General features: G+C 62.4%; 2 protein-coding genes across 6 annotated transcripts in view; one reads left to right on the top strand and one right to left on the bottom strand.

The window, feature by feature from the left end:
- LOC102448244 (interleukin-1 beta) overlaps positions 1–3,122 on the bottom strand; it is a 51,522-nt gene extending 48,400 nt beyond the window's left edge. Inside the window, 6 exon segments of one of the 2 annotated variants that reach the window (NM_001317048.1) lie at positions 269–414; positions 520–690; positions 1,470–1,677; positions 2,156–2,204; positions 2,394–2,458; positions 3,083–3,122. In NM_001317048.1, the coding sequence (NP_001303977.1) occupies positions 269–414; positions 520–690; positions 1,470–1,677; positions 2,156–2,204; positions 2,394–2,437 (618 nt within the window). In that variant the 5' untranslated portion in view covers positions 2,438–2,458; positions 3,083–3,122. 2 annotated transcript variants of the gene reach the window in all.
- A 3,100-nt stretch (positions 3,123–6,222) lies between these two features.
- On the top strand, positions 6,223–25,589 carry LOC142820928 (interleukin-1 family member 10-like). 4 transcript variants are annotated; one of them, XM_075910709.1, is made up of 7 exons: positions 6,223–6,473; positions 19,132–19,192; positions 19,325–19,379; positions 23,248–23,375; positions 23,697–23,822; positions 24,193–24,317; positions 24,646–25,589. In XM_075910709.1, the coding sequence occupies exons 1-7, from the start codon at positions 6,468–6,470 to the stop codon at positions 24,853–24,855; spliced, it is 711 nt and encodes a 236-aa protein (XP_075766824.1). In that variant the 5' UTR covers positions 6,223–6,467; the 3' UTR covers positions 24,856–25,589. The 4 variants fall into 4 exon arrangements, with proteins under 4 accessions (XP_075766824.1, XP_075766822.1, XP_075766821.1 ...); XM_075910706.1 differs by lacking the exon at positions 6,223–6,473 and adding an exon at positions 18,477–18,894; XM_075910707.1 differs by lacking the exons at positions 6,223–6,473; positions 23,697–23,822 and adding an exon at positions 18,278–18,894.
- Positions 25,590–26,626: the final 1,037 nt, after the last annotated feature.

Genomic DNA, 26,626 nt, shown 5'->3' with positions numbered 1-26,626 from the left:
CCCCCAAGCAGCCCGGACTAGCCCTGGGGAGCCGGTAGCCCGGCTGGTGCCTCGCCCACAGCTATTGACTTGGCGAGCTTTATGGCTGGGGTTGGCGCCTGGCGGCAGCCAGGTCCCCACTCGGCTCGCAGGGGCTGGGACTTCGCTGCGGCCGGCCTGATGGAGCGAGACCCCGTCACTCCCTGAGAGCCAGGCCCGGCCAGCCCCCCCGGCGGGGCCCAGCGTGAGACCCCTCGCTCCCGCCATCCGCCAAAGCAGAGCCCCTCACCTCCAGCTGCAGCATGGGCTGCTGGCCGTTGTGCACACAGGACAGGTAGAGACTCGTCCCCTTGATGCCCAGCGCCACCGGGAAGCTCGTGGAGACCTGGACTCTGGTGCCGCTTTTGGGTCTGTAGAGAGCCATGTTCAGCCTCACTGCAAGAGGGGAGAGAGTCAGTGACGGGGCAGGGAGCGGCCGAAGCTGCGGGGCTTTCCCCGGGGACGGTCCCAGGTTCATGCTGGGCCTGGGGCTGGGCTCACCTTGGTGTTGGATGTTGGGGCCTTGCAGATGCATTGCCACCAGCTGGGCCGGCGCCTCCAGCTTGAAGCACTTCTGGTCAGTGTCCCGGATCTCGCAGGAGATGGAGCGGAGGTAGCGGTAGATGGAATTCACCGCGTAGGTGACGCTGTGGCTCTCGAACGAGACGGTCTCTGCAAGCCAGCACGTGCACAGAGGTTACTCTCGCCTCCCGTTCTCTGAGCCCCGCTCGCCTCTCCAGCCCGGGGACCCCACACCACCCAGAGCTTGAGGAACGGATCAGTGGGTGTGGGATTTGATCAACGTTCCCCAGCTGTGTGTCATGGGCCCCGTACTGCTAACAGCCAGTGGGGATTCCCCCTTCTCCTTAGGGCCTGGCGTTGGAGTCCTGCCTTGTTGTGGCTGCGGAGTTCCTGACAGCTGTGACTTTGCTGTAGTGCATGGGCCTGGGGACTGAAGAGCGGCCTGTAACCTTTGGCCTGCCCTTCCCGTGCCACGGTATTTGCCCCCTCCCCTCCAGGAACCTGGCCTTGTGTACCTGGGGCTTCTGTGGAAATGGGGGGTCATTGCACTGGTGGGGAAACCGAGGCCAAGTGAGGGTGGGCACTTAGACAGGCATACTGGTTAGGGCACTAGCCTAGCCCTAGTCAGTTCCTTGCTCTGCCACTGTCTCCTTGAAGTCACTGCCTCGCTCCGTGCCTCAGTTTCCCCAAGTGGAGACTAGCCTTGCCCCCAGAGGTGTTGCGGGACAAAGGCGTTAAAGCCTGCAAGCGTTTTGGGCCCCAGCCCCCAGAGCTGCAAGGCACCAAACTCGCGCCCATTCCAGGACCGTGGGCAGCCTGGGGTCACATCAAACCCTCAGTGCGAGACGCCCACGCTGCACAGCGCTGGTGTCGGGGGGGCTCCAGAGCCCCCTGCCCCCCCCCTTGGCGGCAGGGACCCCGGGCCCTACCGAAGACGGCGTCCAAGATGCTGCTCAAGTCATTGTCCGAGAAGAGCGTCGCTTTCGGCTTCTTCATCTTCTCCAGGGCGACCAGCAGCACCACGGACCGGCGGAAGGTCCGGAGAGAGGTCTTCTCCGTGTACTTCAGCTGGATGCCCATGTCGCAGGCGGAGCAGCTCCGGGAGAGGGTGCAGGACCTCGGGCACCGGGCAAGGCTCTGTGGGCAAGGAGACCAGGTGGTGACGCAAGCGGCTGCCTCGCCCTCCCACCCAGCCAAGAGCTGGACCGGGGCAGGAACCGCCTCTGAGCCCTCCGGCCGGGCCTGGCCTGTGCCAAGAGACCCCGGGGCGACAGGCTGGGCATGCCAGCGGGCCCCAGTGTGAGCTGCTGCTCCCCCCAGCTAACCCCAGAGAGGCCCCTGCTAACCCTGGACGGGGCTTCCCCGGAGATCGGACCCCTCTCCCCTGCTGCCCTCCTCCGCTTTCCCACGGGTGGGGGGGAAAGGGGAGACACTAACAGCAGCTAGCCCGACAGGCTACCCCAGGGCCGGCTGCTGCCGGACAGGCTGCCCCAGCCCCGCTGGCCGGGCTGCTCACGGGGCCGGAGGGCCCTGACCGAGCCGCGCTGCCGGGCAGCTAACCGGGCTGTGGCCGGATCTGAGCTCCAGGAAGGGGGGGCTGGAGTCTGCCGCTTACCTTCCCCAGGTAGGGCTGGTCGACTTCGTAGAACTGCTCATCGCTCACGCTGCAGGCAAGGGACAGACAAAGCCGTTAGTGCCGGGGAGAGACTCTCCTGCAGGCGCAGGGGGCTCGGGGCCCACCGCTAAGGCCCTGCCAGGAGACGTAGCCCTGCAAAGGGGGGTGCTTTCACCCTGAGGCGCCAGCACGAACCCCCAGCTCTGAGCCCCGCGACGACAGGGACTCGGTCAGTTACCTGCAGAACTCCAGCGACTCCTGCATGTCGGGGACAGCTGCCATGGCTGTGTCTGGTGGTGAAACCTGAGAGGGGAGAAAGCCAGACCCCATGAGCCTCAGGCCGGGGCCCCTCCAGCTGGCCCTGGAGAGCGAGACTCTGTCTCCCCGCCTAGGGGCCCTGGAATCCACCCGCTGGGCGCCCCTTCCGGCCCTCTCAGCCGACCGAGCAAGGACCGATTTATGGATTGGCCTGACGCCAACGTGAAAGGAAAGGGCCAGAGAGGAGTCTCCGCACATCCGGGCGTCACGCTGGGATTGCCCGGGGTCCAGGCGGGACAGTCTGACCCTATTGCTGGGACAGCCGCAGCGGCGCATGGGGCCCTCGCCCAGGGCCGTGCCAAGCGAACACACCGGCGAGCGCAGCGTTCCCCCCGTCCCTCCGAACGCTGGCAGCCACCAGCCCCGGGACGCCGCACGCCAGCCATCCTGCACAAGGGCGCTGAGCGCAGGCGGCCCCCAGACGCTCCGCCCTGCACCCCCAGGCTCAAGCCGTGCCCCCGCTCAAAGCCCACAGAGGCTTTGCCTCGCCTGCCTCAGAGCCCTGGTGACAGGACCTGCCCGGTGCGCCGGCTGCCACCCCGGCTGCCCCTCCGACAGCACTGCCCGTGGGCAGGACTGCCAGCCCCGAGCGAGCTCTGTGCCCGGTACCTGTGATGCGAGTGCTGGCCCTTCTCGGAGAGTCCGTGATGCCTGCCCCTCGGCGCTGCTCAGCTGATATAGGGCCCCGCACCGGAAGGAGGCGGGTTCTCTGTCAATTTCGTCAGTGGGTAATACACAGAAATGAGGAAGTGTGGTTATGAATACGAACCCCCCCTGCTCGGGCACGACGCCAACGTGCAAATGAGGGATGCCCCCCTCCCCCGCTGCACTCCCGGCTGATGCACCTCTGGGGCACGGACCTGACACTTCTCCATGTGGGGGCAGGTGATTCCACCCGAGAAACGTCCCTGGGGCCCAGCCAGAGCCCCGAGTTTCCCCAGGCCAAAGAGCCACCTCTCGGGGAAGCCGGACAGCCAGGGCCCTGTGGCACTGCAGAGCCCCACACGCTGGGCTGGGCACAAGCCCTGATGCCCGTTTGACCGGGACCTGAGAGAAGCGGAGGGCCCATTCCCATGCAGGGACCAAGCCGGCTGGGCACGTCCCTCGTGGAGAGCTGGCAGGGGAAAGCGAGGCGCGGGCGCTGTCCGCCAGTCAGCGTGGGGCAGGCTGCCCGTTGGACACGAGGGCCCAGGGAGCTGCATCCGCCTGGCGCCGCAAAGCGAGTGTGTGCGGCTCCCGAGGGCTCAGCCCCTCTGTGGTCGGCCTGGTCAGCACCATGCCAAGGACAAGACGTTTAACCTGGTTGGCCCCGAGCCCCGTGCAGCCGTCTCACCTGGCTCCATCGTCCCGGCACCCTTGCTCTCAAGGCCAGGACCAACCCAGAGGGGCGCTGGGCACCAGCAATTTTGGGGAAGACCTGTGGGTCCGGCTGAGGGAAATGTTTGTGCATTCACCGAACCTGCTCTTTCTGGGGCACCAACGCACCCGGGGGTCCCACTCGGGGAACAGTTTCAGCAGGAAAAACCTGAAACTACATAGTGTGGAAATGGTAAAACTTTTCATTTAGAAACAACTTCCCCCTGGACTCTTTGGCAATGACATTCTTGAAACTTGCCAGGGTGTTGCGATAGCCGTGTGGCTCCCAGGGCCCAGAGGCGGCGGCTGAGGTCATATCTTCTGTGGGGCCCGTTTCTGCTGCTGACTGAAAGTGATGAGTGCCGAGCTGACCCTACATCGGGGAAGCGGACAGTTTGCTGCAAAGGGGAAGCAGCTAAGGCGTTCACACAGGTCGCAAGGGAACATTCGAGGTGCACGGGGCAGCCAGCCCCTCCAAAGTCACAGGGAAAAGAAGGGTCGGGGGTCGGGCTGTCGAAACGAGCCCTAAATTCAGAGTAAATGTTGATTCCTGCCGGGGTGTTTGGACTCGAGCAGCGTTAGGAAAGTGACTTGCCTGGCTTGTCTTTCGAAGGCGTTTTGAAATTAAATGCCAGAGCAAAAACAACATTTTTGTAACGGAAAAATGTCCGAAATGGAGCATTTTGCAGCAGCAGCCGTAGGGGGTATCTGTGAACATGGGCGGTGGGTGAATGGCTGGTTTGGGGAGGCACACCCCCAGCCCCGCCCCTTCTGTGCCCACAGGAGCCCTCCCAACCCCTCTTGCCGCCGCTGGCTCTGCTCCCCCCCCCCCCAAACTCCCCTCATTGTGGCTGCTGGTGGGACCCATCCCAAGGCTCAGCCCCCCCCCCCGGGAGTGCCACGTTGCCAACCCCCCCACCCATCTTGGACCCCGCCCCCCCAGGACGGCCCTGGTCACCAGTCCCAGTGCTAGCGAAGATCCCGGCAGACCGGGTCCGGTGCTGGTGGCCTCACTTCAGAGCAGCCATTGTCGGACTGACACCCCCGCGACCGGCGAGGCTCTCGCCTGCTCCGACAGGGCTCCAGGGGTGGAGACTCCACAGCTCCCAGGGCAGCTCAGTCCAGGGGCTCTCCCCGGAGCAGGATGTCTTTCCCAGAGCCCAGCCTTGCTGCGGCTGAGGCCAGTCGAAGGCCAGTGTGGCTGCCGCGGGTGGGAATGTGGGCGGCCGCAGAGGGGCGCAAGACACCACAAGCACAAGGGGAGTGGCCCCTGGCCGGGGCCGTGCGGCACGTTTCTTTACACACGCTGTAGGAGCAAGCGAGAGACGCCAGCGGGGGGAGCCCAGACTTGGCGGGGAGGCGAGCTGGTGACGGAGGCCGTCGGGAAAGCAGACGTGTTTAGCGCCCATTTTGTTAGACCGGGGCTACTCCACTTTGGAAGCCCCGGGGGCCACAATGATACTCACAGCACACGCTGAGGGCCGCAGCGTAAGTGTGTTCACATAGACATGCAAATATATATGCAAATATATGCAAATAGCTTCTCTCACACTGGCGGGCATGAATACAAAGCACTTCCCACAATGCTCCAGGCACCTCCTCTCTGGGGGTTAGAAACGCCGACACCCCGTTCTAGCCAGTCCGTCCGCTTGCGTCTTTCAACGCTCGCCCCGCCTGGGAGACGCCTCGCCGTCGGGGAGCCTGTTCCCAGGGGAGGCCATGTTCAAAGGATCCCACGTGTGGGCGGGTGTTGAGCCCTGTGTAAACCCAAACCGCACTGCGGGCCACAAACAAACAGGCCCACAGGCCTCGTGTCTGCTCTGAAGGTTAATGGTGACCAGACACTAGCACAATTCCTATTGAAGGTGGGGGAGGAACAAGCCAAACCCGGTGCCAGGAGAGGTAGAGCAGTTAACGTCTTCCAGTCAGCAGAGCCGGGTGAAATTCACCCTCGGGGACTTGACGAAAGAGCTGGACCCTCCATGGAGCCTCTAGCAATCTTCTGTGAGCGCTCCTGGCGATGGGCAAACCCAGCACCTGTTTTCAAACGGGACGGGCGTAGCTAGGGAGTGGGAGGTTAGTCAGTCTCCTTTCAGGACCTCGAACGATTCCAGAGCGAATGATTAAACGAGCCGTTTGTAGGCACTTGGCGGGAGCCTCCCCCCCCCCAGTGAGAGATACTTAAGGGGGAGAATGTGTGACAGGGCGTTCGCCCTGCACGGGCCCTTTAAGGGCAAACCCCGGCCTGGAGCAGGGCCTGGGAGTTTAGCCCCAGCTGATGCTGCTTTAGTTGATTAGGGCCCAGCTGGGAGCCAGATAAGCGCATGGGCGGCTGCTCCCAGGGAGGGCAGTGAGAGCCTGGCTGCTGGGGGAGTAGGAGGCTCCCTGGAGCTAAGGCGAGGCGAGGCGAGGGGAGCTCTGGCCAAGCAAACCCCCAGACTGCAGGGCCTGAATAACAGCCTGCTGAAGAAACAACCACCCCTGGAAGGGGGGCTCAGAGACTGACGTGGGCACTGCCGGAGGGCAGTGTATTGAAGAGGATGCCACGGCCTGGAGGAAAGAGGGGAAACACCACCTGAGGGAAGGTACCTCGCCAGGCAAAGAAGCTAATTCCTGAGGACAGACAGCAGGGGGTGCTATGGTGGTGAGCGAACCCCTCACAAGCCCCCATCACAGTGTACAGATAGTCGGGATTGTTTTCCAATGGGCGTTACTTTACATTTATTCACATTCAATTTCATTTGCCATTTTGTTGCCCAATCTCCCAATTTGGCGAGATCTTTTTGAAGCTCTTCACAGGCTGCTTTGGTCTTAACAATCTTGAGCAGTTTGGGATCATCTGCAAATGTTGCCACCTCCCTGTTTACCCCTTTCTTGAGATCATTTATACATAAATTCAATAGGATGGGTCCCAGGACAGACCCTTGGGGGACCCCACTGGTTACCTCTCTCCACTCGGAAAACTGACCATTTATTCCTACCATTTGTTTCCTGGCTTTTAACCAGTTCTCAGTCCACAATAGGACCTTCCCTCGTATCCCATGACAACTTACTTTACTTAAGAGTCTTTGGTGAGGGACCTAGTCAAAAGCTTTCTGGAAATCTAAGTACACTACATCCACTGGATCCCCTTGTCCACATGTTTGTTGACCCCTTCAAAGAACTCTTAAGGCTGTGTCTAGACTGGCATGATTTTCTGGAAATGCTTTTAACGAAAAAGGTTTCCGTTAAAAGCATTTTTGGAAAAGAGCATCTAGATTGGCAGGACGCTTTTCCGCAAAAGCACTCTTTGCGGAAAAGCGTCCATGTCAATCTAGACACGTTTTTGCACAAAAAAGCCCCGATCGCTATTTTTGCGATCGGGGCTTTTTTGCGCAAAACAAATCTGAGCTGTCTACACTGGACCCTCTTGTGCAAAAGGGACTTTTGCCCGAATGGGAGCAGCATAGTATTTCTGCAAAAAGCACTGATTTCTTACAGTAGGAAGTCAGTGCTTTTGCGGAAATTCAAGCGGCCAGTGTAGACAGCTGGCAAGTTTTTCCAGAAAAGTGGCTGATTTTCCAGAAAAGCGGAAAAACTGGCCAGTCTAGACACAGCCTAATAGATTAGTAAGACTTGATTTCCCTTTACAGAAACCACGTTGACTTCCCCCAACAAATTATATTCATCCACGCGTCCGCCAATTTTATTCTTGACTATAGTTTCAACTAACTTGCCCAGTACTGACGTTAGACTTACTGGTCTGTAATTGCCAGGATCACCTCTAGAGCTCTTTTTAAATATTGGCGTCACATTAGCTATCTTCCAGTCCTTAGGTACGGAAGCTGATTTAAAGGATCGGTTACAAACACAGGTTAACAGTTCCGCAATTTCCCACTGGAGTTCTTTCAGAGCTCTCGGGTGAATGCCATCCGGTCCCGGTGACTTGTTACTGTTTAGTTCACCAATTTGTTCCAAAACCTCCTCTAATGGCCCCTCAATTCCTCAGATTTGTCACCTAAAAAGAATGGCTCGGGTTTGGGAATCTCCCCAGTATCTCAGGCATAGCTCCCCCGTGGATACCTCTTTCTGGAAGAAAATTGCTTCTGTTCCTCAGCAAGTCCGGCGAGGGTTGTCCGTGCCGAGGTGCATTCCGCCGTGGCCAGCCGGCGTGTGTGTATGTCCTGTCCCGGTGCCGTCCCAGCTCCGCTGGCCCAGCAGACCTCGGGAGCAGTACCCAGAAAGACCCGATGCAGCAAGGGGCTGGGCCCTCTGAAGTGGGGAGCAGGGTAGAGGCGCTGCCCCTCCCCCCCGGCTTGCTTGAAAGGGTTTCGGTTGGGGACACCTTGTTCTAGCCCCTGGGGTGGAGAGGTGCCGGGCAGGCGGTAACAGTTGGTGGGGGTGGAGAAGAGGCATCAGCGGTTTAGCCTTCCCTGGCCTATCACACCTGCCCGCCCGCCATGCCCCTCGCTGGCCAACGCTGCCCTCGGTGGCTTCTTTCACACACTGATACAACCTGGCCAAGGCTCACACTCGCGATGTGGTGAGCTACCGACCCCCCCACCCCTGCTGGTTGGAAGGACTCCCTCCCTCCCCCCGTTCACTACTCCATCCTCCTGGCCTTGCAGAGCTCGGGGGGCGTGATCCGAGGAGCGGGCGGGCGCCAGGCAGCGGGCATGCCGTGGTGCGCAGCTCAGGCCAGGGCTGGCCGAGCAGGGAGCTCTCTGACGGGCTGGCAGGGCCCTGGGGTGCAGAAGGCAGAACCTGTAAGTTCCATTCCCCGCTGGCGCTGTGACTGTGCCGGCCGGTGGGAGTGGGTTCGACGTAGCTGTGCCCGTGGCTTTGCCAGGCCCCGGGGCCCACACTTGCCTACAAGGCCTGGCCACGGCAGGCTTCAGGTCTAGCCCAGTCCCCTCCCACATCTCCCAGCCTGGCCACTGTCCTGGGGCTGTTCCAGAGGAGCGGCCACGCCCAGCCCAGCGCCTGGTTTTGCCCACGAGGCCGTGTCAGCTCAGCAAGCCAGGCAGGGAGGAATCGCAGCTGTTCTTTCTCCGTGCACGGAGCTGGCGGGGCCAGGCCCACGACCCCGGCTCCGGCACCCCCGGTGCTCGCTCGGTGCCGAGAAGGGAGGCGCCCGCTGTCTGGGCTTGGTGCATGCTGGCCCTCCCGCTGGCTGCAGGGCAGAGGGATGAGAGGGGTGCAGCCAGCCTCCCGGCTGCATGTCCCCTGCTAGGGCTTGTGCAGATGGATCCGCTGCTTGTTTCACTTCCCGCCCCCCGCGTCGGCTTCTCGTTCAAACCTCAGAGCAAGTGTCGGGCGCGTGCTCCCTGCCTGCTCAGCCCCGCAGCGCCTGAGGTTCACCACGCCTCTTGCACGTCGGCTTACGCCCTGTCCCCTGCGCCGGGAGGCCTGGTTCCTGCCTGCAGAGCGCAGGGGGTGGCGCGGGGTTGGGGTCCTGGCTGCACACACAGGGTCAAACTGAGACAACCCCCCCCACGTTGTGCCAGGCCGCAAAAGACCCGGGGGGGGAGAGGCGGGAAACGGAGGCAGAGTGACGGAAAATTCCACTCCCCTCGAGCGGCAGAGTGAGCGGCCTGGGCAGCTGAACCGGTGCACGGCTGAGCCCCCGGGGGTGGGTGCTGGGTGCTCGCCCTGGCCCCGCGTCATGCAGGCCGCAGGTGGCAAACCCTGGCAGTGAGGTGCGAGCTCCGGCAGCGCAGCTCAGGGCTCCCCCCACAAAGCTGAGGGAAGAGGCTGCGGCTTGGAGCTGTAAATGCCAGTGAGGCTGCCTGGAAGGGGCCGTCCCATCAGTCTTTATAGGGGTCCTCCGAGGCGGAGGGGGACCTGGGCCCTCCCCCTCTCCAGGTCCCAGCCCAGGACCCTAAGGGTAGGTGTCCTAGACGCGTTGCCCAACCGGGATGGCCATGGCCACAACTCGCCGGTCCCCGGGTCTCCCTGACCCTGTCCTGGGCTGCTTCCTCTGTCTCGGCCAGTCCTCGTCCATCTCCCCCCGGGTTGGGGGGAGGGGGCTCACCCCTCCTCGTCGGGCTGTTCCACTCCCCGGTCGGCGCCTCCGGCGCCCCGTCAGTCCTGGTTCAGGTCTCCGCTGGCTCGGTTCTCCCTGGTCGGGTTCTCTGTTCCGTGCTCCTGCTTCTAGCGGGAGCCCGCTTTTAAAGTTGGCGCCCCTTGCCGGGGATGCCGGCGCCTGCGCGCTGGGCCATCGGCTCCCCCGCCCCTGGGCAGCTGACTCGGGGGTCGACTGCGCTTGCGCAGGCAACTGCCGCCGAACAGGCTCGGCAGAGCCGCCCCGTCTCCTCAGCGGCTGCGCCGCCCGGCGCGTCCATGCGGGGCGCGGGGCTAGCGTCTGCGGCCCCGGTCGCCCCGTCACCCACCCCCTCCTTAGGTTTCTTGCCTTTTTCCCTTCTGTGATGCTTTCCGGCTCGTCCGTTCTCGAAAAAAAGTCCGCGTTGTTGCATCGCCCCGGACAGAGACATGTCACATCAAACCTGTAAGGTTGTGAGGCCAGATACCATCTTGTTATTCGGGGGTTTGTCTCTTTCATAGACTGCAGCCACTTGAGGGGGCCATGGTCCGTTATTAGTTTGAAGGGGTTTCCTAGTAAGTAATAGCGGAGAGCCTCAATCGCCCATATCACCGCTAGGGCCTCTTTTTCTATTGTGGCGTATGCCTTTTCCCTGGGGAACAGTTTCCGGCTCATATAGGATTGGGTGTTCCTCCCCGTCTATCTCCTGAGCTAAGACGGCCCCTAATCCTACCGCCGATGCATCCGTCTGCACTATAGACTCCCTCGAAGTTCGGTTGCCTTAACACCGGGGCTCGCATCAAGGCCGTCTAATTCGTTAAAGGCCCGTTCGGCCTCCGCTGAGCGTATCACCCTTTTTGGTTGCTCAGCTTTCGTCAGGTCCGTAAGGGGGGTTGCTATCGTCGCAAATTGCAGGATGAATCTTCTGTAATACCCGCCAGGCCCAAGAATTGCCGCACCTGCTTCCTGGTCGTTGGAAACCTATATCGGCTAAGGCTTTCACTTTGTCCGTTAGCGGTCGCAGTCTCCCCCTCCCCACAGTGTATCCTAGATAGGTTACCTCCCGTTGGCCTATATGGCATTTGGTGGGGTTGGCCGTGAGACCGGCTTCCCTTAACATCCTGAACACTGCTCGCAGGTGTCACGTATGGTCCTGCCAGTTTTGGCTGTAGATGACTGTGACGTAGTGGGGGGGAACTTGCTAACTCACTAGCCACTGTCTGTAGCACCACCGAGCAAGACAGGCGATGAGTCACTATGCAAAGAGGTTCTCAACCTGTCTGACCAGCTACCCCCCAGGGAGAGGAACAAAGGAAGGTGGATGCTGCCCTGGCTGGGGGACAGGGCTGGAGGAGAGTTAGTTAGCGTCGGTCTGGGAGGATGGAGGAAGCAGCCTCAGCAACAGGCTGGGGGGTTTAGAAGCTGAGACCCCCCCATATCAAGGGGGGCAGAGGCATCCTAGACCTGCCATGTAACCTGGTGACATCTGTGCTGTGCTGTACCCTGGGGAGGCAATAAACTCCCTCTGTTCTACTGGCTGGTGGAGTCTGTTTGTGCCATTTCGGGGGTGCAGGAGACGGGGACCCCAACGCGTCTTCACAATGACTATGTCATCAATATAGGCTGCTGCATAGTCCCGGTGGTCCTGCAAGACTTGGTCCATCAGCCTTTGGAATGTCGCGGCCGCCCCATGTAGGACGAACGGCATTGTTTTGAACTGAAAAAACCCGAACGGGGTTGAAAAGGCTGTTTTTTCTCTTGAGGCGGGGGTAAGCAGGATCTGCCAGTACCCTTTCATCAAATCTAGGGTCGATATGTACCTGGCCTGCCCTAGTCTATCTAGCAGTTCATCCACGCGGGCCATAGAGTACGCGTCGAATCAGGATATCGCATTCACCTTCCGGAAATCCACGCAGAATCGGGGTGTCCTGTCTGGCTTCGGTACGAGTACGATGGCACTCCTCCAGCCGCTCCAGGACTCTTCAATCACCCCTAGCTTTAACATCTCCTGGACCTCTTTTCATACGGGGTCCCACATTTTCCGGGGTAGGGGCCTTATTGTGTCACATACCCTTTTCCCCGGGGTCGTGGAGATGTGCTGATACATCGCTGATGTTCTCCCTGGGGTCCTCGTGAGCGTGGTGGCGTACTCCTGTGCGATGACTTCCACCTCTTGGCGTTGGGCTGTCGTGAGGTCCTCTCCCATAGCTGGGGCTACACCGTCCACCATCTCCCCCGGCCAGGGGCCCACTTCCAGCTCTTCTAGCTGCGTTGTGATCAGGAGCGCTTCGCGGGGTTTCCATTTCTTCAAAAGGTTGACATGATATATCTGTGACCTCGCCCGCTTCTCATCTAGCCGTACTTCGTAATCCACCGGCCCGACTCTCCGTACCACCTCAAAGGGGCCCTGCCACCGGGCTTTTATCAGCAGCAGGAGGAGGACTTGATCGCCGGCCTCGAATTCCCTCATTTTAGTGCCCCGGTTGTACGCTAGCTCCTGGTGGTCTTGAGCCTGCCGCAAATTTCTTTCCGCAAACTTGCCGAGCCGCTTTAGCCTCTCAACTTTAAGACGTAGTTTATGTTCCCCTGGACTCTGGACTCCTGCTCTTCCCAGGTTTCCTTGACCAGGTCTAAGATGCCCCGTGGCTGTCGTCCGTACAGCAGTTCGAACGGCGAGAACCCGGTCGAAGCGTGCGGCACCTCTCTGATGGCGAATAACAGGGCCGGCAGGGCCTTATCCCAGTCACGGGGTTCCTTGTCTAGAAATCGCCTCAGCATTTCTTTCAGGGTCCGGTTAAATCTCTCTACCACCCTGTCCGTCTGGGAGGGGTAGACCGAAGTCCGCAACGTTCTTACTTGTAGTAACCTGCACAACTCTTGGATCAAGCGGGATGTCACATTAGTCCCTCGATTCTAGGACCAGTTTTGCTCAATATCTTTATTAATGATCTGGCTGAGGGGATGGATTGCACCTTCAGCAAGTTTGCAGATGACACTAAGCTGGGGGGAGAGGTAGACATGCTTGAGGGCAGAGATAGGGTCCAGAGTGACTTAGACAAATTGGAGGATTGGGCCACAAGAAATCTGATGAGGTTCAACAAGGACAAGTGTAGAGTCCTGCACTTGGGAGGGAAGAATCCCAAGCATTGTTACAGGCTGGGGACCAACCGGTTAAGTAGTAGTTCTGCAGAAAAGGACCTGGGGGTTACAGTGGATGAGAAGCTGGAGATGAGTCAACAGTGTGCCCTTGTAGCCAAGAAGGCTAATGGCATATTAGGGTGCATTAAGAGGAGCATTGCCAGCAGATCCAGAGATGTCATCATTCCCCTTTATTCGGCTTTGGTGAGGCCGCATCTGGAGTATTGTGTCCAGTTCTGGGCCCCCCACTACAAAAAGGATGTGGACGCATTGGAGAGGGTCCAGCGGAGGGCAACCAAAATGATTAGGGGGCTGGAGCATATGACTTATGAGGAGAGGCTGAGGGACTTGGGTCTGTTAAGTCTGCAGAAGCGAAGAGTGAGGGGGGATTTGACAGCAGCCTTCAACTTCCTGAAGGGGGGTTCCAAAGAGGCTGGAGAGAGGCTGGTCTCAGTAGTGACAGATGCAGAACAAGGAGCAATGGGCTCAAGTTGTGGTGGGAGAGGTCCAGGTTGGATATTAGAAAAAACTATTTCACTAGGAGAGTGGTGAAGCACTGGAATGGGTTACATAGGGAAGTAGTGGAGTCTCCATCCCTAGAGGTGTTTAAGTCTCGGCTTGACAAAGCCCTGGCCGGGTTGATTTAGTCGGGATTGGTCCTGCCTAGAGTAGGGGGCTGGACTTGATGACCTTCTGAGGTCTCTTCCAGTTCTATGATTCTATGATCCGTTAGGATCTCTTTGGGAATTCCCACCCGGGCGAATATTTTGCTTAGTTCTCCTGCTATCGTGGCCGCGGTGGTGTTCCTCAGTGGCACGGCCTCGGGGTAACAGGTTGCATAGTCCACCAGGACCATGATGTATTGGAACCTGGTCGAGGATTTTTCCACTGGTCCTACCAGGTCCAGGCCCACCCTATCGAAGGGGACGCCTACTACTGGGAGGGCGCCAGCGGGGCCTTGGGGCATAACTGTAGGTGCGTGCGCTGGCAGGTGGGGCACGAATCACAGAAGTCCCGAACGGCTCTGTATATCCCCGGCCAGAAAAACCGTTGCGTGATCCGCTGTAGAGTCTTTTCCTGGCTGAGATGCCCGGCCCAGGGGTTCGCATGGGCCAGCTCCAGTACCTTATTCTGGTAGCGGCGGGATACTAGCAACTGCCAGACCACCCCCAACCCCTCGGTTTCTCGGGCCACGCGATACAGGCGATCCCCCCGTACCTTAAAGTGTCTCTTGCTGGTTCGGCACGCTGCCTTCCTCCCCTCCTCGGGCCTGCTCCCAGGCTCGTACCAGTGTGGGGTCGTTTCTTTGCTCGTCGAGGAAGTCGTGCTCTGTGACCCAGTCGGGTTCGGTTTCTGTTGCCTCCAGCCCCTCTCTCTGCGGGTCCGGGTCTGGTTGGTTCCATGCCTGTAAAATCTGGCGGAAGCCCGGCCAATCCCATCCTAGGACCACTGGGTAGGCGAGCTAAGGGGCCAACGCTACCTGGCAGATGCCTTCTTCTCCCTCACATTGCAGCCGTACCCAAGCCGTGGTGTAGGGCCGTACATCCCCATGGATACACCTCACCCACGCTGTGGTCCCGGCAGGCTCGGGGCTTGGAGCCAAGTCCTCATGGACCATCGTCTGCCCACAGCCCAAGTCCACCAACGCCTGAACCGGGACCCCCTCCACCAGTACTTGGGTGGTTACTGTAGCTCCTTGATTGGGGCGAGGGGACACCCCCAAGGGTGCCCCTTGCCCAAAGGAGCAGTCCATGAAGGGGCACTCCCACTTAAAGTGCCCCTCCTGCCCACACTCGTAGCAGCGGTTACGGGAGGACCCTCCCTCGGCCGCTCCCTCTCCGGCTGTCTCCTCCCGGGTCCCTCCTGTTCCGGGATTCCTGGGAAGGCCTTCCTTTTCAGCCTCCAGCTGCCTCCTCACCCATCCTCGTCCCAGGCCCCAGCGGGGCCTCGGTTCCTTTGCCTCCCCTTTCTGGCTTCCCTCTGCCCCCCAAGGGTCGCTCCCCTCGGGCCTCTCTATCTCCTCCCATCGGTCCTCCCGGGGGCTCGGCCGCCATATAATTTTCCATCACGGTGACGGCATCGGCCAGCGTTTGGGGGCAATGTCGGCATACCCATTGCTGGGCCCCTGGGGGGAGGAGTTGCAGGAACTGTTCCCAGGCCACGACGTCTGCTAACTGGGGGCTATCCCGCTTGCCTGGTTCCAGCCCCCGCCAGGCCAGGTCCCTTAGTTTCTGGGCCACGGCTCTCGGTCGGGCCCTGTGGGGATATCGGTCACTCCGGAACCTTTGCCGATAGGAGTCACTCCGGAAACCTATCTGATCTAGTATCGCTTCTTTGACTTTGTAATATTTTAAGGCGTCCTGGGCTGCCAAGCTCCTATACGCGAGCTGCACAGGCCCTGTAAGGTAAGGCGCCAAGAGGGTGGCCCAATATTCCTCGGGCCAGCGTGCTGCTTGCGCTACCCTCTCAAAAGTGACCAGGGACGCTTCCGGCTCGTCCAGGGGCCCCATCTTTGTTAACCAAATGGGCAACTGCGGGGGGGCTGACCGGTCCCTCGCTTCCGTCCCCCAGCAGTTTTTCTTCACATAGTGCACAGTTCTTATGCCTGACAAGCTATTGCAGAATATTCCCGTCTATTTCTTTGTGTAGTCCAGGCTGGAATGTGTCTGGCCTCTGGTTCCATCCACTCTCTTGTCCTGCCCTCTTTCTGGCCATATTAACCACTCCTCAAACACTCACGGATGGCAAGTGGGTACGCTTCCCCTTCTGGGGGGGAGAGACAACAGCCAGCATGGTTTTGTCAAGAACAAATCACGTCAAACCAGCCTGAGAGCTTCCTTTAATTGGGTGGACAGGAGGAAGTGGTGGTTGCGGTACATCTCGACTGTAGTAAGGCTTTTGATACCGTCACACGCGACCTTCTCCTAAAGGAACCAGGGAAATGCAGCCTAGATCGGTGGCTCTCAGACTGTGTGTGAGTGGCCTTGTCAGACAGCAAGCCTCTGAATATGGCCCCCCCCCTTAAAATTAAACCCCCATGTTTCTATGTATCGCTATTTTACAGGCTAGTTCATAGCCCTCTTGTTTAAAATGCATTTCTCTTTTCTCACCACTTTTAAATTCAGACTAGGAGGCGTGTTGCTGAATTAGAAGCGGCGGGGGGGGGGGAATATTTCTTGTTCAATCCTGGGGTGGGGGGGGAATTGGTTCATATCACTTTTCACAGGGGCTTACTCGTGCTGCAGCGCTTCTGTCCTCTGCCTGCAGCCGAGCTGGGCACCCGGAGAGCCGGGCAGCGTCCCGGCCAGCAGCAGGAGCGCTGCCGAAGGACGGGTGGCAATGCTGTGCCATGCTCCTTCGCTCTGTGTGAGGTTTGACCCTTGCGCTGGGAGGGATGGCAGAGGCAAAATTTGGGGGGGGCTAAAGCCCTCAAGTCCCCCAACCCGTTACATTATTGACTCAAGTTAAGCTTCCTCTAGCTGCTCGCCTGGGCCTCCTTCTGCACTAACGCGCCCTGTGCTGGGCTCCGGGCGGCTGCAGACAGCACTGCCTGCCTGCCCCAGCACCGGCCTGCTGCAACTGGGGGAGAAGCACCTCTCTCCCCCCCAGCGCCTGGCGGCAGGAGGCCTCTTCCCCTCCCTGGTCCTGGGCTCTGGCTGCTCCCTGCTGCGTCTGGGAGAGAGGCAGGTTCTGCCTGCCGCCACGGCAGCTCCGGGCTAGGTCTGGGGAGCACGCCTCTCCCCTCGCCATGACACCCCACCCAGAGCTGCCAGGCGCCCTCCCCTGGCCCCAAGCTGCTGCTGGGAGGGGGGGGGGCTTTTTCCCCAGGCACCCTGAACCTCTCAGTCCTGGCCCCACACGCCTGCCAGAGCCTCACCCTGCCCCCAGCCCCTCGGCCCCGCCACACGCCGTGGAATGACTTTTGGGATGTGATGCCCCCTCTATACCAGGGCACACGGCAAACGTGGTTCCTCACACAGCCGGGGGCTCTGCTCTCGTGGCTCCCCCAGCCCCACCCGCCTGAGGCTCTGAGTGCCTTGCGCCTGCCGCCCCCGTGCGCCCCGCACTGTAGCTAAGTGCAGGGGGCGCGGCAAGGGCCCGATGCACCTGCAGCCGCCTGGCACCCGCTGCTGGCGATGGGGAGACGGGCAGACGGGGCCCAGGGGACCGGAAATGGTCAGACGCGTCCCTTGCCCGGCAGGCCGGCGCCCTGCTGTTGCCGTTGCACAATTGTGGGCCCAGGTCGCAGCCTGCACCCAGCGCAGGGCCCAGCTGGCCACCGGTGGCGTCTGGAAGAACTTCTGTCCTGGCCAGGCAGGGACCGAGCCCTGCCCACCCCAGCAAGCCCCGGCAGGAGCAAGAGGAGGGCCTGGAACTGAGCCCCTGTATCACAGGCTTGAGGCCCGGGCGCAGTGGCCAGCAGAGCGGGGAGTGAGAGGCAGGCCCCGTGCAGAGCTCGGCCAGAGCAGGGCTGCCCTCACGCAGCCCCGAGGGGCCAGGCCCAGCCCAGGAGCGTGTTCCCGAGGGCTGGGAGCGTTGTGAAGAAACGTCTCCCCCCAGAGGACAGACCCACCAACCCGGGTCAGGCCAGGCTCCGACCCGGCAGCCAGCGAGCCCCCTGCGAGGCCAGGGGTGGCGCTAGGTAATGCCGGAGGGGGACAGGCGATGGAACGGACCAAGGGTGCCGCAGGACCTCTCGGACTGAGCCCGCCTGGAGACGGCTGACCAGGGCGCTCCGTGCCAGGCTGGCTCGTCGGACTGCAGCCTGGGCGGGCTCTGGGCGTCGCTCTATCCCCGCGGTGTGCGGGCTCCATCCCAGCGCTGCACCGATCCCTGCAAGAGCCATTCTGGGGGCCAGAGAGCCAAGGGGCCCGGAGGGCTAAGCAGTGAGCAGCCCTCACAGCCAAGCGGGTGGAGCTGGGCCGTACGGGGGAAAACGGGGGTTGAGGCCAGTCCTGGCCAGACTACTACAGAGAAAGGGGGTTTGGCTGCTAACTCCCGTAGAAGTGAGTCCGTGCATGGGGTGACAGCCCTGCCCTGGCTGAGGAGAAGGCCCGAGAGGCTCCAGCGGTGAGTTCCGGGGATAAACCTGCTCTCCCACGCGCTATCTTCCTGGCCTGCTCCAGGTATCACGCCGGCCTGTTCACACGCCCCAGACGTCAGCACCACAGCGCCCAGTTTACAACTGGTGCAGGTGAGAGGAGTCAGCAAAGCGCGCAGGCGCAGGAGCAGGCCCGGCCCAGGGCACAGAGTGGAGCGTGCAGAGCAGAGAGAGCAGAGCGCGCAGGCACAGGTCCAGTCCAGGGCACAGAGCAGAGCGCGCAGAGCAGAGAGAGCAGAGTGCACAGGCGCAGGCCCAGCCCAGAGTGCAGAGCAGAGAGAGCGGAGCGCGCAGGCCCAGCCCAGGGCACAGAGCGGAGCACGCAGAGCAGAGAGAGCGGAGCACGCAGGCGCAGGCCCAGCCCAGAGTGCAGAGCAGAGAGAGCGGAGCACACAGAGCAGAGAGAGCAGAGCACACAGGCGCAGGTCCAGCCCAGGGCACAGAGCAGAGCGCGCAGAGCAGAGAGAGCAGAGCATGCAGGCGCAGGCCCAGCCCAGGGCACAGAGCAGAGCGCGCGGAGCAGAGAGAGCAGAGCACGCAGGCGCAGGCCCAGCCCAGGGCACAGAGCAGAGCGCGCGGAGCAGAGAGAGCAGAGCACGCAGGCGCAGGTCCAGCCCAGGGCACAGAGCAGAGCGCGCAGAGCAGAGAGAGCAGAGCACGCAGGCGCAGGTCCAGCCCAGGGCACAGAGCAGAGCGTGCAGAGCAGAGAGCAGAGCGTGCAGAGCAGAGAGCAGAGCGCGCAGCCGCAGGCCCAGCCCAGGGCGTGGAGCAGAGGGGCGGTTGCCAATTCAGCCATCACGCTGGGTAGTGTTAACCCCCCGAGTGCAGCAAAGCAGCAGTTCTGCTGCGAGGACGTGGCTGGGACGGTCCCGCCGCAGCCTTGAGCAAGAGCGAGCTGTTCCGACGTCTCAGGCTCCGTTATCACCTGATCTGCAGGAGGAGACATTTCCCTGTGACTCAGCGCCTGGGGTGGCCGCGATGGTGGCTCCCCTGCTCGCCTTGCTGCTAACGTGCTGCTCTTGCCCTTGTTTTTCTTCCCAGAGCAGGACAGACAATGGGATCCGGGCGACTTCTCCCCTCAGGGAAGGGGCAGCAGAGGAAGGTAACTGGAGCATCGGGCGTTCCAGAACTTCGCAGGCTGGGGCAGGTCCGCTGGCGGCCGAGCAGGGCCGTGCGCACGGACCTCGTGGGCGGGCCGAGTGAACTCACAGGCGTTTCCTCTCCTCGCTGCTAGATTCGTTCCCATCACAAGCTCCTGAGACGTCCACGGACGTGGGCATGGGCTCCAGGTAAGTGAGCAGGGCCCGGCGGCCCTCGGCCAGGGTCTGGGTCAGCTCTCACAGGTCTGTCCGCGCCTGGGAAGCAGGGAACAGCCATTCCCAGATTCACCCTCCCCGCGCGTGCTGGGATTCTAGCCTAGTGCCGGCTTGGGCCCCGACTCCCTTACTCCAGAACGTCCCCGTGGAACAAGCCCCGAGTGCCCGGCGCTGCGGCTCGGGTCCCTGCTGACACGGCCGGGGAGGAGCCAAGGTGCTGCTGTTCTGGGCTGCTCGCGTTCTCCACCCACTTGCCCCAGGGGGAATGACGACACCGGTTCTTAGGGCAATTGCGGCGCACCCTGCCCATCCCCCGGCTCGGCAGACTCAGTGTGCCACCCTGCTCACGGCGCTGCCGCCCACGGTCTTCTCCAGCTGTGGGGAGGCCAGGGCAAGCGCCTAACCAGCTCTCCCAACAGGGCAGTGCGGCCTACCGGCTAGGGTCTCTCTCTCGTTCCCTCTCAGGGCAGCATGGCCTAGTGGCCAGAGACAGTAAGAACGACTGTGCCCCCACATGGGATCAGGCAGGCAGGAGGAGGTGAAACCAGGCCTGCCCTCTCCACCGGGTCCCGGCTGGCGTGGACCATCACTAGCTCCGTGGGGAATCCCACCAAAACACACCACGTGCCTGGGGTTGCAATTCCCCACCCTGGGCCACTTCCTGCCAGTCTCTTCCGGCGCGTTTCAAAGCGGCAGCTGCCGCGAGGTGCCCGGCTCAGCTGGGGACGCCCTGGTGGAACCCGGGCTCCACATGGCATTTCAAAGCGGCAGCGCCACCTGGAGCCTGGGGGCCAGTGGGCGACCGAGTCCCCCGCTGGCCCTGGGCTCCATGGCTTTGAAATGCACAAGAACCCCCTCTGGGAACTCCGGTGCATTTCAGAGCTGGCACCCGCCTGCAGCCCGGACTCAGCGGGACTTCCCACGGCCCGGGTTCCGCATTCCTCCTTTGAAAGGTACGAGAGCCCCAGAGGGGCCCAGCGGGAGCCTCCTGTACATTTCAAGGAGGAATGCGGAAGTGCCTTGACGTGGGAATTCCATCGACTAGTCAATTGACTGATGTTTAACGTCCTTACTTTATACCTGGCCTCCAGCTGGAGCATGCCCAGCAGGGCTGTGGGGCGGGGCCTCCTCGGCCAGGTGAGCCAGGCTATCCCTCCCAGCCCCAGTGCGTGGGGATCTGCCCCCCACCCCGCCCCCGGTCACAGGCGGGAAGACTGCCCTGGGAAAGCGGCTGGTGATCTGCGGATTCCACCCGCACAGAAGGGCCCAGGGGCCAGGCTGAACCACGAAGAGATGCTGGGGTCGCCTCGGGCTTTATTCTGAAAGCTCTGGCTGCACCAGGGAGTGAGATGCTCGCTCTGGGCTTCTGGACCTGCCCCCCGGCAGGGTGGCGTGTTCTGCTCCGTCTTACAGGGCCAAGCCCTGCGGAGAGCCTGGCTGGCTCGGGCAGGCGCAGGCCGCTCCTGAGGTGCAGCGCGGACAGTCAGGCCCGGGGCCGGCCAGAGCAGGCCCTAGAGAAGGTTGCCGGACAGGCTCTGTTGCAAGGCCCCCTCTGCCAGTGTGTGCAGCTCTGCTAATCCGCGAGCGCTCTGCCCATCTGAATGGCTCCCCTGGGGCCGACGCGCCCTGCTTGGCCTCAACTCGGCTCTGCGTACCCTGGGGGCTCGGGAGCTTGCTGGGGCTGGGACTTTTCAGCCCACGTTGGTCCAGCGCCTGGCCCCACGGCGCATCTCACAGGCCATATCAAGCCAGCGCGGGGATGAAACAGGTCGCAGGCGGCTCCTGAGGGGCTCGCTGTAATTGGATTCGAACTCCCTGAGGTGTCCACGCAGCGCCCCGGCGCGCAGAGGTTTTGTGTCGGCGCGGGGCCCCGCCGTGGGGATCTCGTCTGGGTTTGAGAACTAGCCCGTGATCAGTGCTTCCTCTCGTTTCTTTCCACGCACGCATGGAATACATTTTGTTGTGTGCACCAAGGCCTGTTCAGATGCGCACCACCAACAGAAACACACGCAGGCCCCCGAGAGCACTCTGCTAGTCAGCTGGGCAGCACGTGACCTGCCCAAACGCTCAGCTCACAGGGAACCCTGCCCATGACCCTTTTGGTACCGCCTGCACCCTGACATTGCCAAGTCCCAGGAGGGGAGGGGACGTGCAGGCGGGGCCAGAGTTAAAGTTGCACCTTCGCCCTGAGCGTTGGCATTTTCTTACTCTTGGGTTCACGGCACGTACATGAAATTCTGCCTGCGCGGAGCGTTTCTGCAGGCCAAAAGCGCCCGGCCCCCGTGCACAGGGCCAGGGAGCCGCAAGGAGACCCGGATGGGGGAAGGAAGGACCGAGCCAGGTGTGTAGCAGCCAGAGCCAGCGTGGGGCTGGCAACCGTGGTGGCTGGGAGCGGGAGCGTGGAGCCCAGAGGTGGTGCCGATCTGGCTCAGTTCCACTGGTCTGAGCCCCATAAGTGTGGGGCGAGGGGACCAGGGAGCCTACACGGCCCTGCTTTCCCGTGTCGATTAGCGACGTGGACGCCGGAGTCCTTGCTCAGGCAAACTCCCCTGAGATCAAGCGGAGCTTTGCCCGAGCGGGGCCGTGGGCTGGGCGGCGGCAGGGGCTGCCGGTCTCAGACGGGGCAGGGCGACGAGGGGAGAAATCTCACCGCGCCGTGTTCTCTCCCCAGGAGCCCCGCGGGCCCCGTCTCCACGCACCCGGGACAGGTCTGCGCTCGCGGCCCCGCGCCCGGCCAGCCCCAGCCAGAGCCGGGCAGTGGATATGCAGAGCACTGGGCCGCAGCGGGGCCCAAAGGGGCATGACCCCCAGTGGGAACCAGCCCGGCCACCAAGACCGGGGCTGTTGCCTGCGCCCCACAGGGCCCGTCCTGGGCAGGGCAGCCGGGGCGGGAGGGCCGCTGGCCCGTGGGGTGCAGGCGGGTCAGCAAATCGACCCCTTCCCCGGACTGACTCACTGGCCCTGCCCTGGGGTTTGTTCCAGCCCCTGGCGCCGCCTGGCTGGAGAAACCCCCTCGCCCAGCACGTCCCGCCGGCAGCCAACGGCTCCGGGAGGCCTGGCTCCCCTCGGAGGGCGGCTGGGGAGACGCCCGGCCCCGGCAGCCAGCCTGGAGCCCCTCGGCCGAGTGCCAGGGCCAGCATCTCCCATCCCGCCCCTCCCCCCGGCAGCCAGCCTGGAGCCCCTCGGCCGAGTGCCAGGGCCAGCATCTCCCATCCCGCCCCTCCCCCCGGCAGCCAACCTGGAGCCCCTCGGCCGAGTGCCAGGGCCAGCATCTCCCATCCCGCCCCTCCCCCCGGCAGCCAGCCTGGAGCCCCTCGGCCAAGTGCCAGGGCCAGCATCTCCCATCCCGCCCCTCCCCCCGGCAGCCAACCTGGAGCCCCTTGGCCGAGTGCCAGGGCCAGCATCTCCCCGGGCAGCATGGCCAGTGGCTGGTCCAGGCCCCTCTTGCTGCTGCGTTGAGGGGCTGGCAGCCCCCTTGGTGACTCCTGGGGATCTGCCCCAGAGCTGGGCCCACGGAGGCGGGGGGGAAGAGGAGGAGGACAGTGAGGGAGGGAAGGGGAATGAGCCCTGATTGGCTTGGATCTCAGAGAGCAGCCAATCAGGTTGCTCGGCCGGTGGGGCTCATCCCCCATCCTACACCCCAGGCCATGTGCTGCTAGCTGAGCAGAAGAGAAGACCCTTAGAGCAGCCAGACGGGGCCAGAGCAAAGGTCTGTCCAGCCCAGTGTCCTGGCTGCCCACAGTGACCAGGCTCTCAGGGACCCTGCTCTGCTCCCATCCTGGCTCAGCAGGGCCCACGGGACCAGCCTGCCTGACAGCCGGTGTCCTTCTGTCCTTCCCAGCCGCCCTGCGCCCCCCCAGGACACAGCAGGCACCGAGCCGTGGCCGGGAGCTGGGCCAAGGCCGGACTCCTGGGCCCAGCCCAGCAACCGGGACCTGGTGGAGCTGTTTGACGAGTTCTTGAACCAGAGTAAGAGCCCGCAGGGTCCCTGCTCTCTGGGGGTGACTCTTCCCCAGCCCAGGGCGCTGCCCACCTTGCCCTGGCCATGCCAGCTGCAGCCGCGCGTCCCAGCGCTGGATCCCAACGTGCAGGACTCCAGCTAGGGGAGCAGGGCAGGGATCCAGGGGGCAGTTCCTGGGGGCGGGGTCCAGGGGGCGTCGAGGGTGTGTCAGGAGGGGCAGGGTGCCCAGACAGTCCAGGCACTGGCGGGGCAGGGAGGCAGCAGGTGTCTCTCTGCCCCGGGCACCCTCCCTTCCAACGTTGCCCTTCCTTCGCCATGGTCTCCGTCAGAGCAGCAGTTCATCCCGAGCGTGCCGAAGCACAGCCTCTTCACGCTGCGGGACACCAACCAGAGAGTCATCCGCCGCCTCCACAAGCAGCTCGTGGCCACCCCGCAGACCTCCAACGCCCCCCCAGGTGGGTGCGGCCGGCTCCTCCATGCCGCGCCAACTCCTCTGCTGGGCAGAGCCGGGCAGACCCTGACGCTCCGGCCGACACGGGCGCCCGGCCCGGCTGGGCCTGGCCCGGCAGCGAGCCAGCGACGTGGCGGGGCCAAAGCAGCCACCAGGGACCCTCCCGTCCCTGCAGACCAGCCGCCGTCACCCAGCCTGGGCGGGGGATCCGCCCCGGGCTGCCCCAGCGGGAGGGGGGCCCTGTCCCAGGCAGCTGGCAGAGCCCAGGCCTGGAGAGGAACGCTGCTGTGGGGCTGCTGCACAGAAGCCAACACCCCCCCACCCCGCAGCTGCCTGGAGCTCACTCTCCACCCCTGGGTGCTCTGTGTTCTCAGAGAAGATCAGCGTGGTGCCCAACCAGTTCCTGGACCCCAGCAATTTCCCCATCATTATGGGCATCGACAATGGCACCCGCTGCCTGTCCTGTGGCACTTCGGCCCCGCCCACCCTCATGCTGGAGGTGAGCGCCCATCCCCGGGGACTCAGGCCTGGGGCATTCTAACCTCTCCCTAGACTGACCTCACCCTCCTCCCTTCCTGCTCCCCACGGCCTGCTCCCATCCTCCTTCCCCTCACCCCACCCTTTGGCCCTCTCCATCCTCCTCCCTCCCGGCCCCACCCTTCGGCCCCCCTGTCCTGTCCCCACTTCACCTGTCCGCCCCCATCCTCCTTCCCCCACTTCGACTGCTGAGGTCAATGGGCAGATGGCAGATCCCTTCCTCCCTTGCTCCAAGCTGCATCTCCCTTTCTAATTGGCCTCTCTCGCGCCCCCCCCCACCCCACCCGCAGGACAAAGAAATCATGGCCCTGTACCAGAACAGCCAGGAGGCCAAGCGTTTCACCTTCACCTGCGTGGCCACCGGCAGCACCCGCCGCTTCGAGTCGGTCGCCTTCCCGGGCTGGTTCCTGAGCACCTCCCCCAAGGACGGCCAGCCCGTCCGAGTGACCAACATCTCCGGGGAGGCCGAGATCGTCAACTTCTACTTCAAGAAGATGTGAATGCGCAGAGGCCGGGGTCCACGGCTGTGATGTGGCTTTGGGGCCGCTGCCCGGCTAGTCCCCTCTGGCCGCCCTTGTGATTCCAGCTGAAAAGCAGCTTCTGTCGGGTTCACGGAGACCTTCCCCCATCACTGAGGTGGGCATTTCACCTCCAAGCCCTGTGAGACCTGCTGGTTTCCAGGGCCTCTGCCCTCCCCGGGTGGGTCCAGGGGCAGGTCCCACCCGTCCTTGCGCTGGGATGCTGTCTGCTCCTTTCCCAGCGGGAGAACTAGTCAGCCCTTCAGAGGGACTTGGGGGAAGCCACTGGAGGACTAGCCACACCTGAGTTGTGTAACGGGGGCTAGCGCCTGCAGTCACACTGCAAAGTGAAAGTGAAAGCCAGGTTTTGCCTGCGTGCCCAGCCGGGTAGCTAGCCTGGATTCAAACCCCACAGAAACCTGGGTCAGAGGCCACCTGTGCGGATCGGCACACGTCTGCAGTGAAGACACAAAGTGGAAGAAAAGCATTTCTAGGTGGCGCTAGCCCAGGGTTCAGCATAACTGTAGGTCAGACTTTAAAAGCGCCCCCTCGCTTATACGCAGTATAGCCTTCCCAGGCGGATGAGGCCTTAGGGTACCAAAGGGACGGTTAAGCAGAGATCCCTGCTAGCATGGGGCTCTTTCCTGTAGCAGACAAAAGCGGAACAAGATCCCGCAGGGGAAGCTGAAACCAGTGGGTCCCAGCGAGGGGGGAACATGGGACAGGGAGGGGGGCAGCGAGGAGGGACCCAGGTGCCCCTGTTACCTGGGGAGGAGACACTGGCGGGGGAGGGGCTGTGGCTGGGGTGTTGGGGGCTCTGCTGGGAGACAGGGGCTGTGTTGGGGGCTGAGAGTGGAGCAGGCAGGACTCAGCCGGCTGCAGGGGAGACTGACGTGGGGGCCGGGGCCCAGGCCGACTGGCCTGAGGCATCCGTGGCTGGGTTCAAAGCTCCATAGCCCCTCCTGCTGGGCGCTGGCTGGGGGTCGCTCTGGGCTGGGAACAGGCTGCGCTGTCCCCTCGGGGAGGGGAGGCCCCGGGGGCCCGAGGGGGGGACCCCTGAGGGGCTCACTGTGACGGACCGGGCCGTGTCTGGGCACATCTGAGGGCGTCTGCTCAGGGCGAATTGCTCAAATCCGGGGCTCCTTACAGCCCCCAGACTGGTGACCTCTCCAAACAGGCCACAAACCAGTCCCACAGAGCGCTCCAGCAGCCTGCCTGAAGCCTCATGAACAAAACCCCTCTGACACCCCAGCAATATCCATGCCTCAGATGGCCCCGGGCCTCATACACAGGTGGGGGGTCCTAGCACCCAATCCCACCTACCCCGAACAAGTTCTGTCCGGTTCCAAGAAACCAGCCACAGATCCCTGTTCAATTTACCCTCTGGACCTTACCCACAAATCACGCTGGGCCAATCCTTTAGCATCTAACAACTAAAGGTTTATTCTTACAAGAAAGAAAAGCAGGAGAGTGAGGTTGTTAAAGGATAGTACATTACATGCACCGAATCTCCCAGTCCTCGATGTTACAGCTGCTGGCTTCAAAGTCCTTGTTGCACATCCTAGGATCAGGATGGGTCCATAGGTCTTCCGGGCTCTTCAATCCCTGCACTGCTGCCTCTGGGATGAAGTGCTGAGCTGAGAACCAAGATGGCGTCGACTACATGGCCTATTTATCCCTCCTTCCTGGTCCCTTCTTGGCTGTAGCAGGTCACCTGGCCAGAGGCCAATCTCTGTGCTCCCTGCTGGCAGCT

This window comes from Pelodiscus sinensis, chromosome 28 (assembly GCF_049634645.1).
Source record: "Pelodiscus sinensis isolate JC-2024 chromosome 28, ASM4963464v1, whole genome shotgun sequence".
Lineage (NCBI taxonomy): Eukaryota > Metazoa > Chordata > Testudines > Trionychidae > Pelodiscus > Pelodiscus sinensis.
This window is presented reverse-complemented; position numbering and strand designations above follow the sequence as displayed.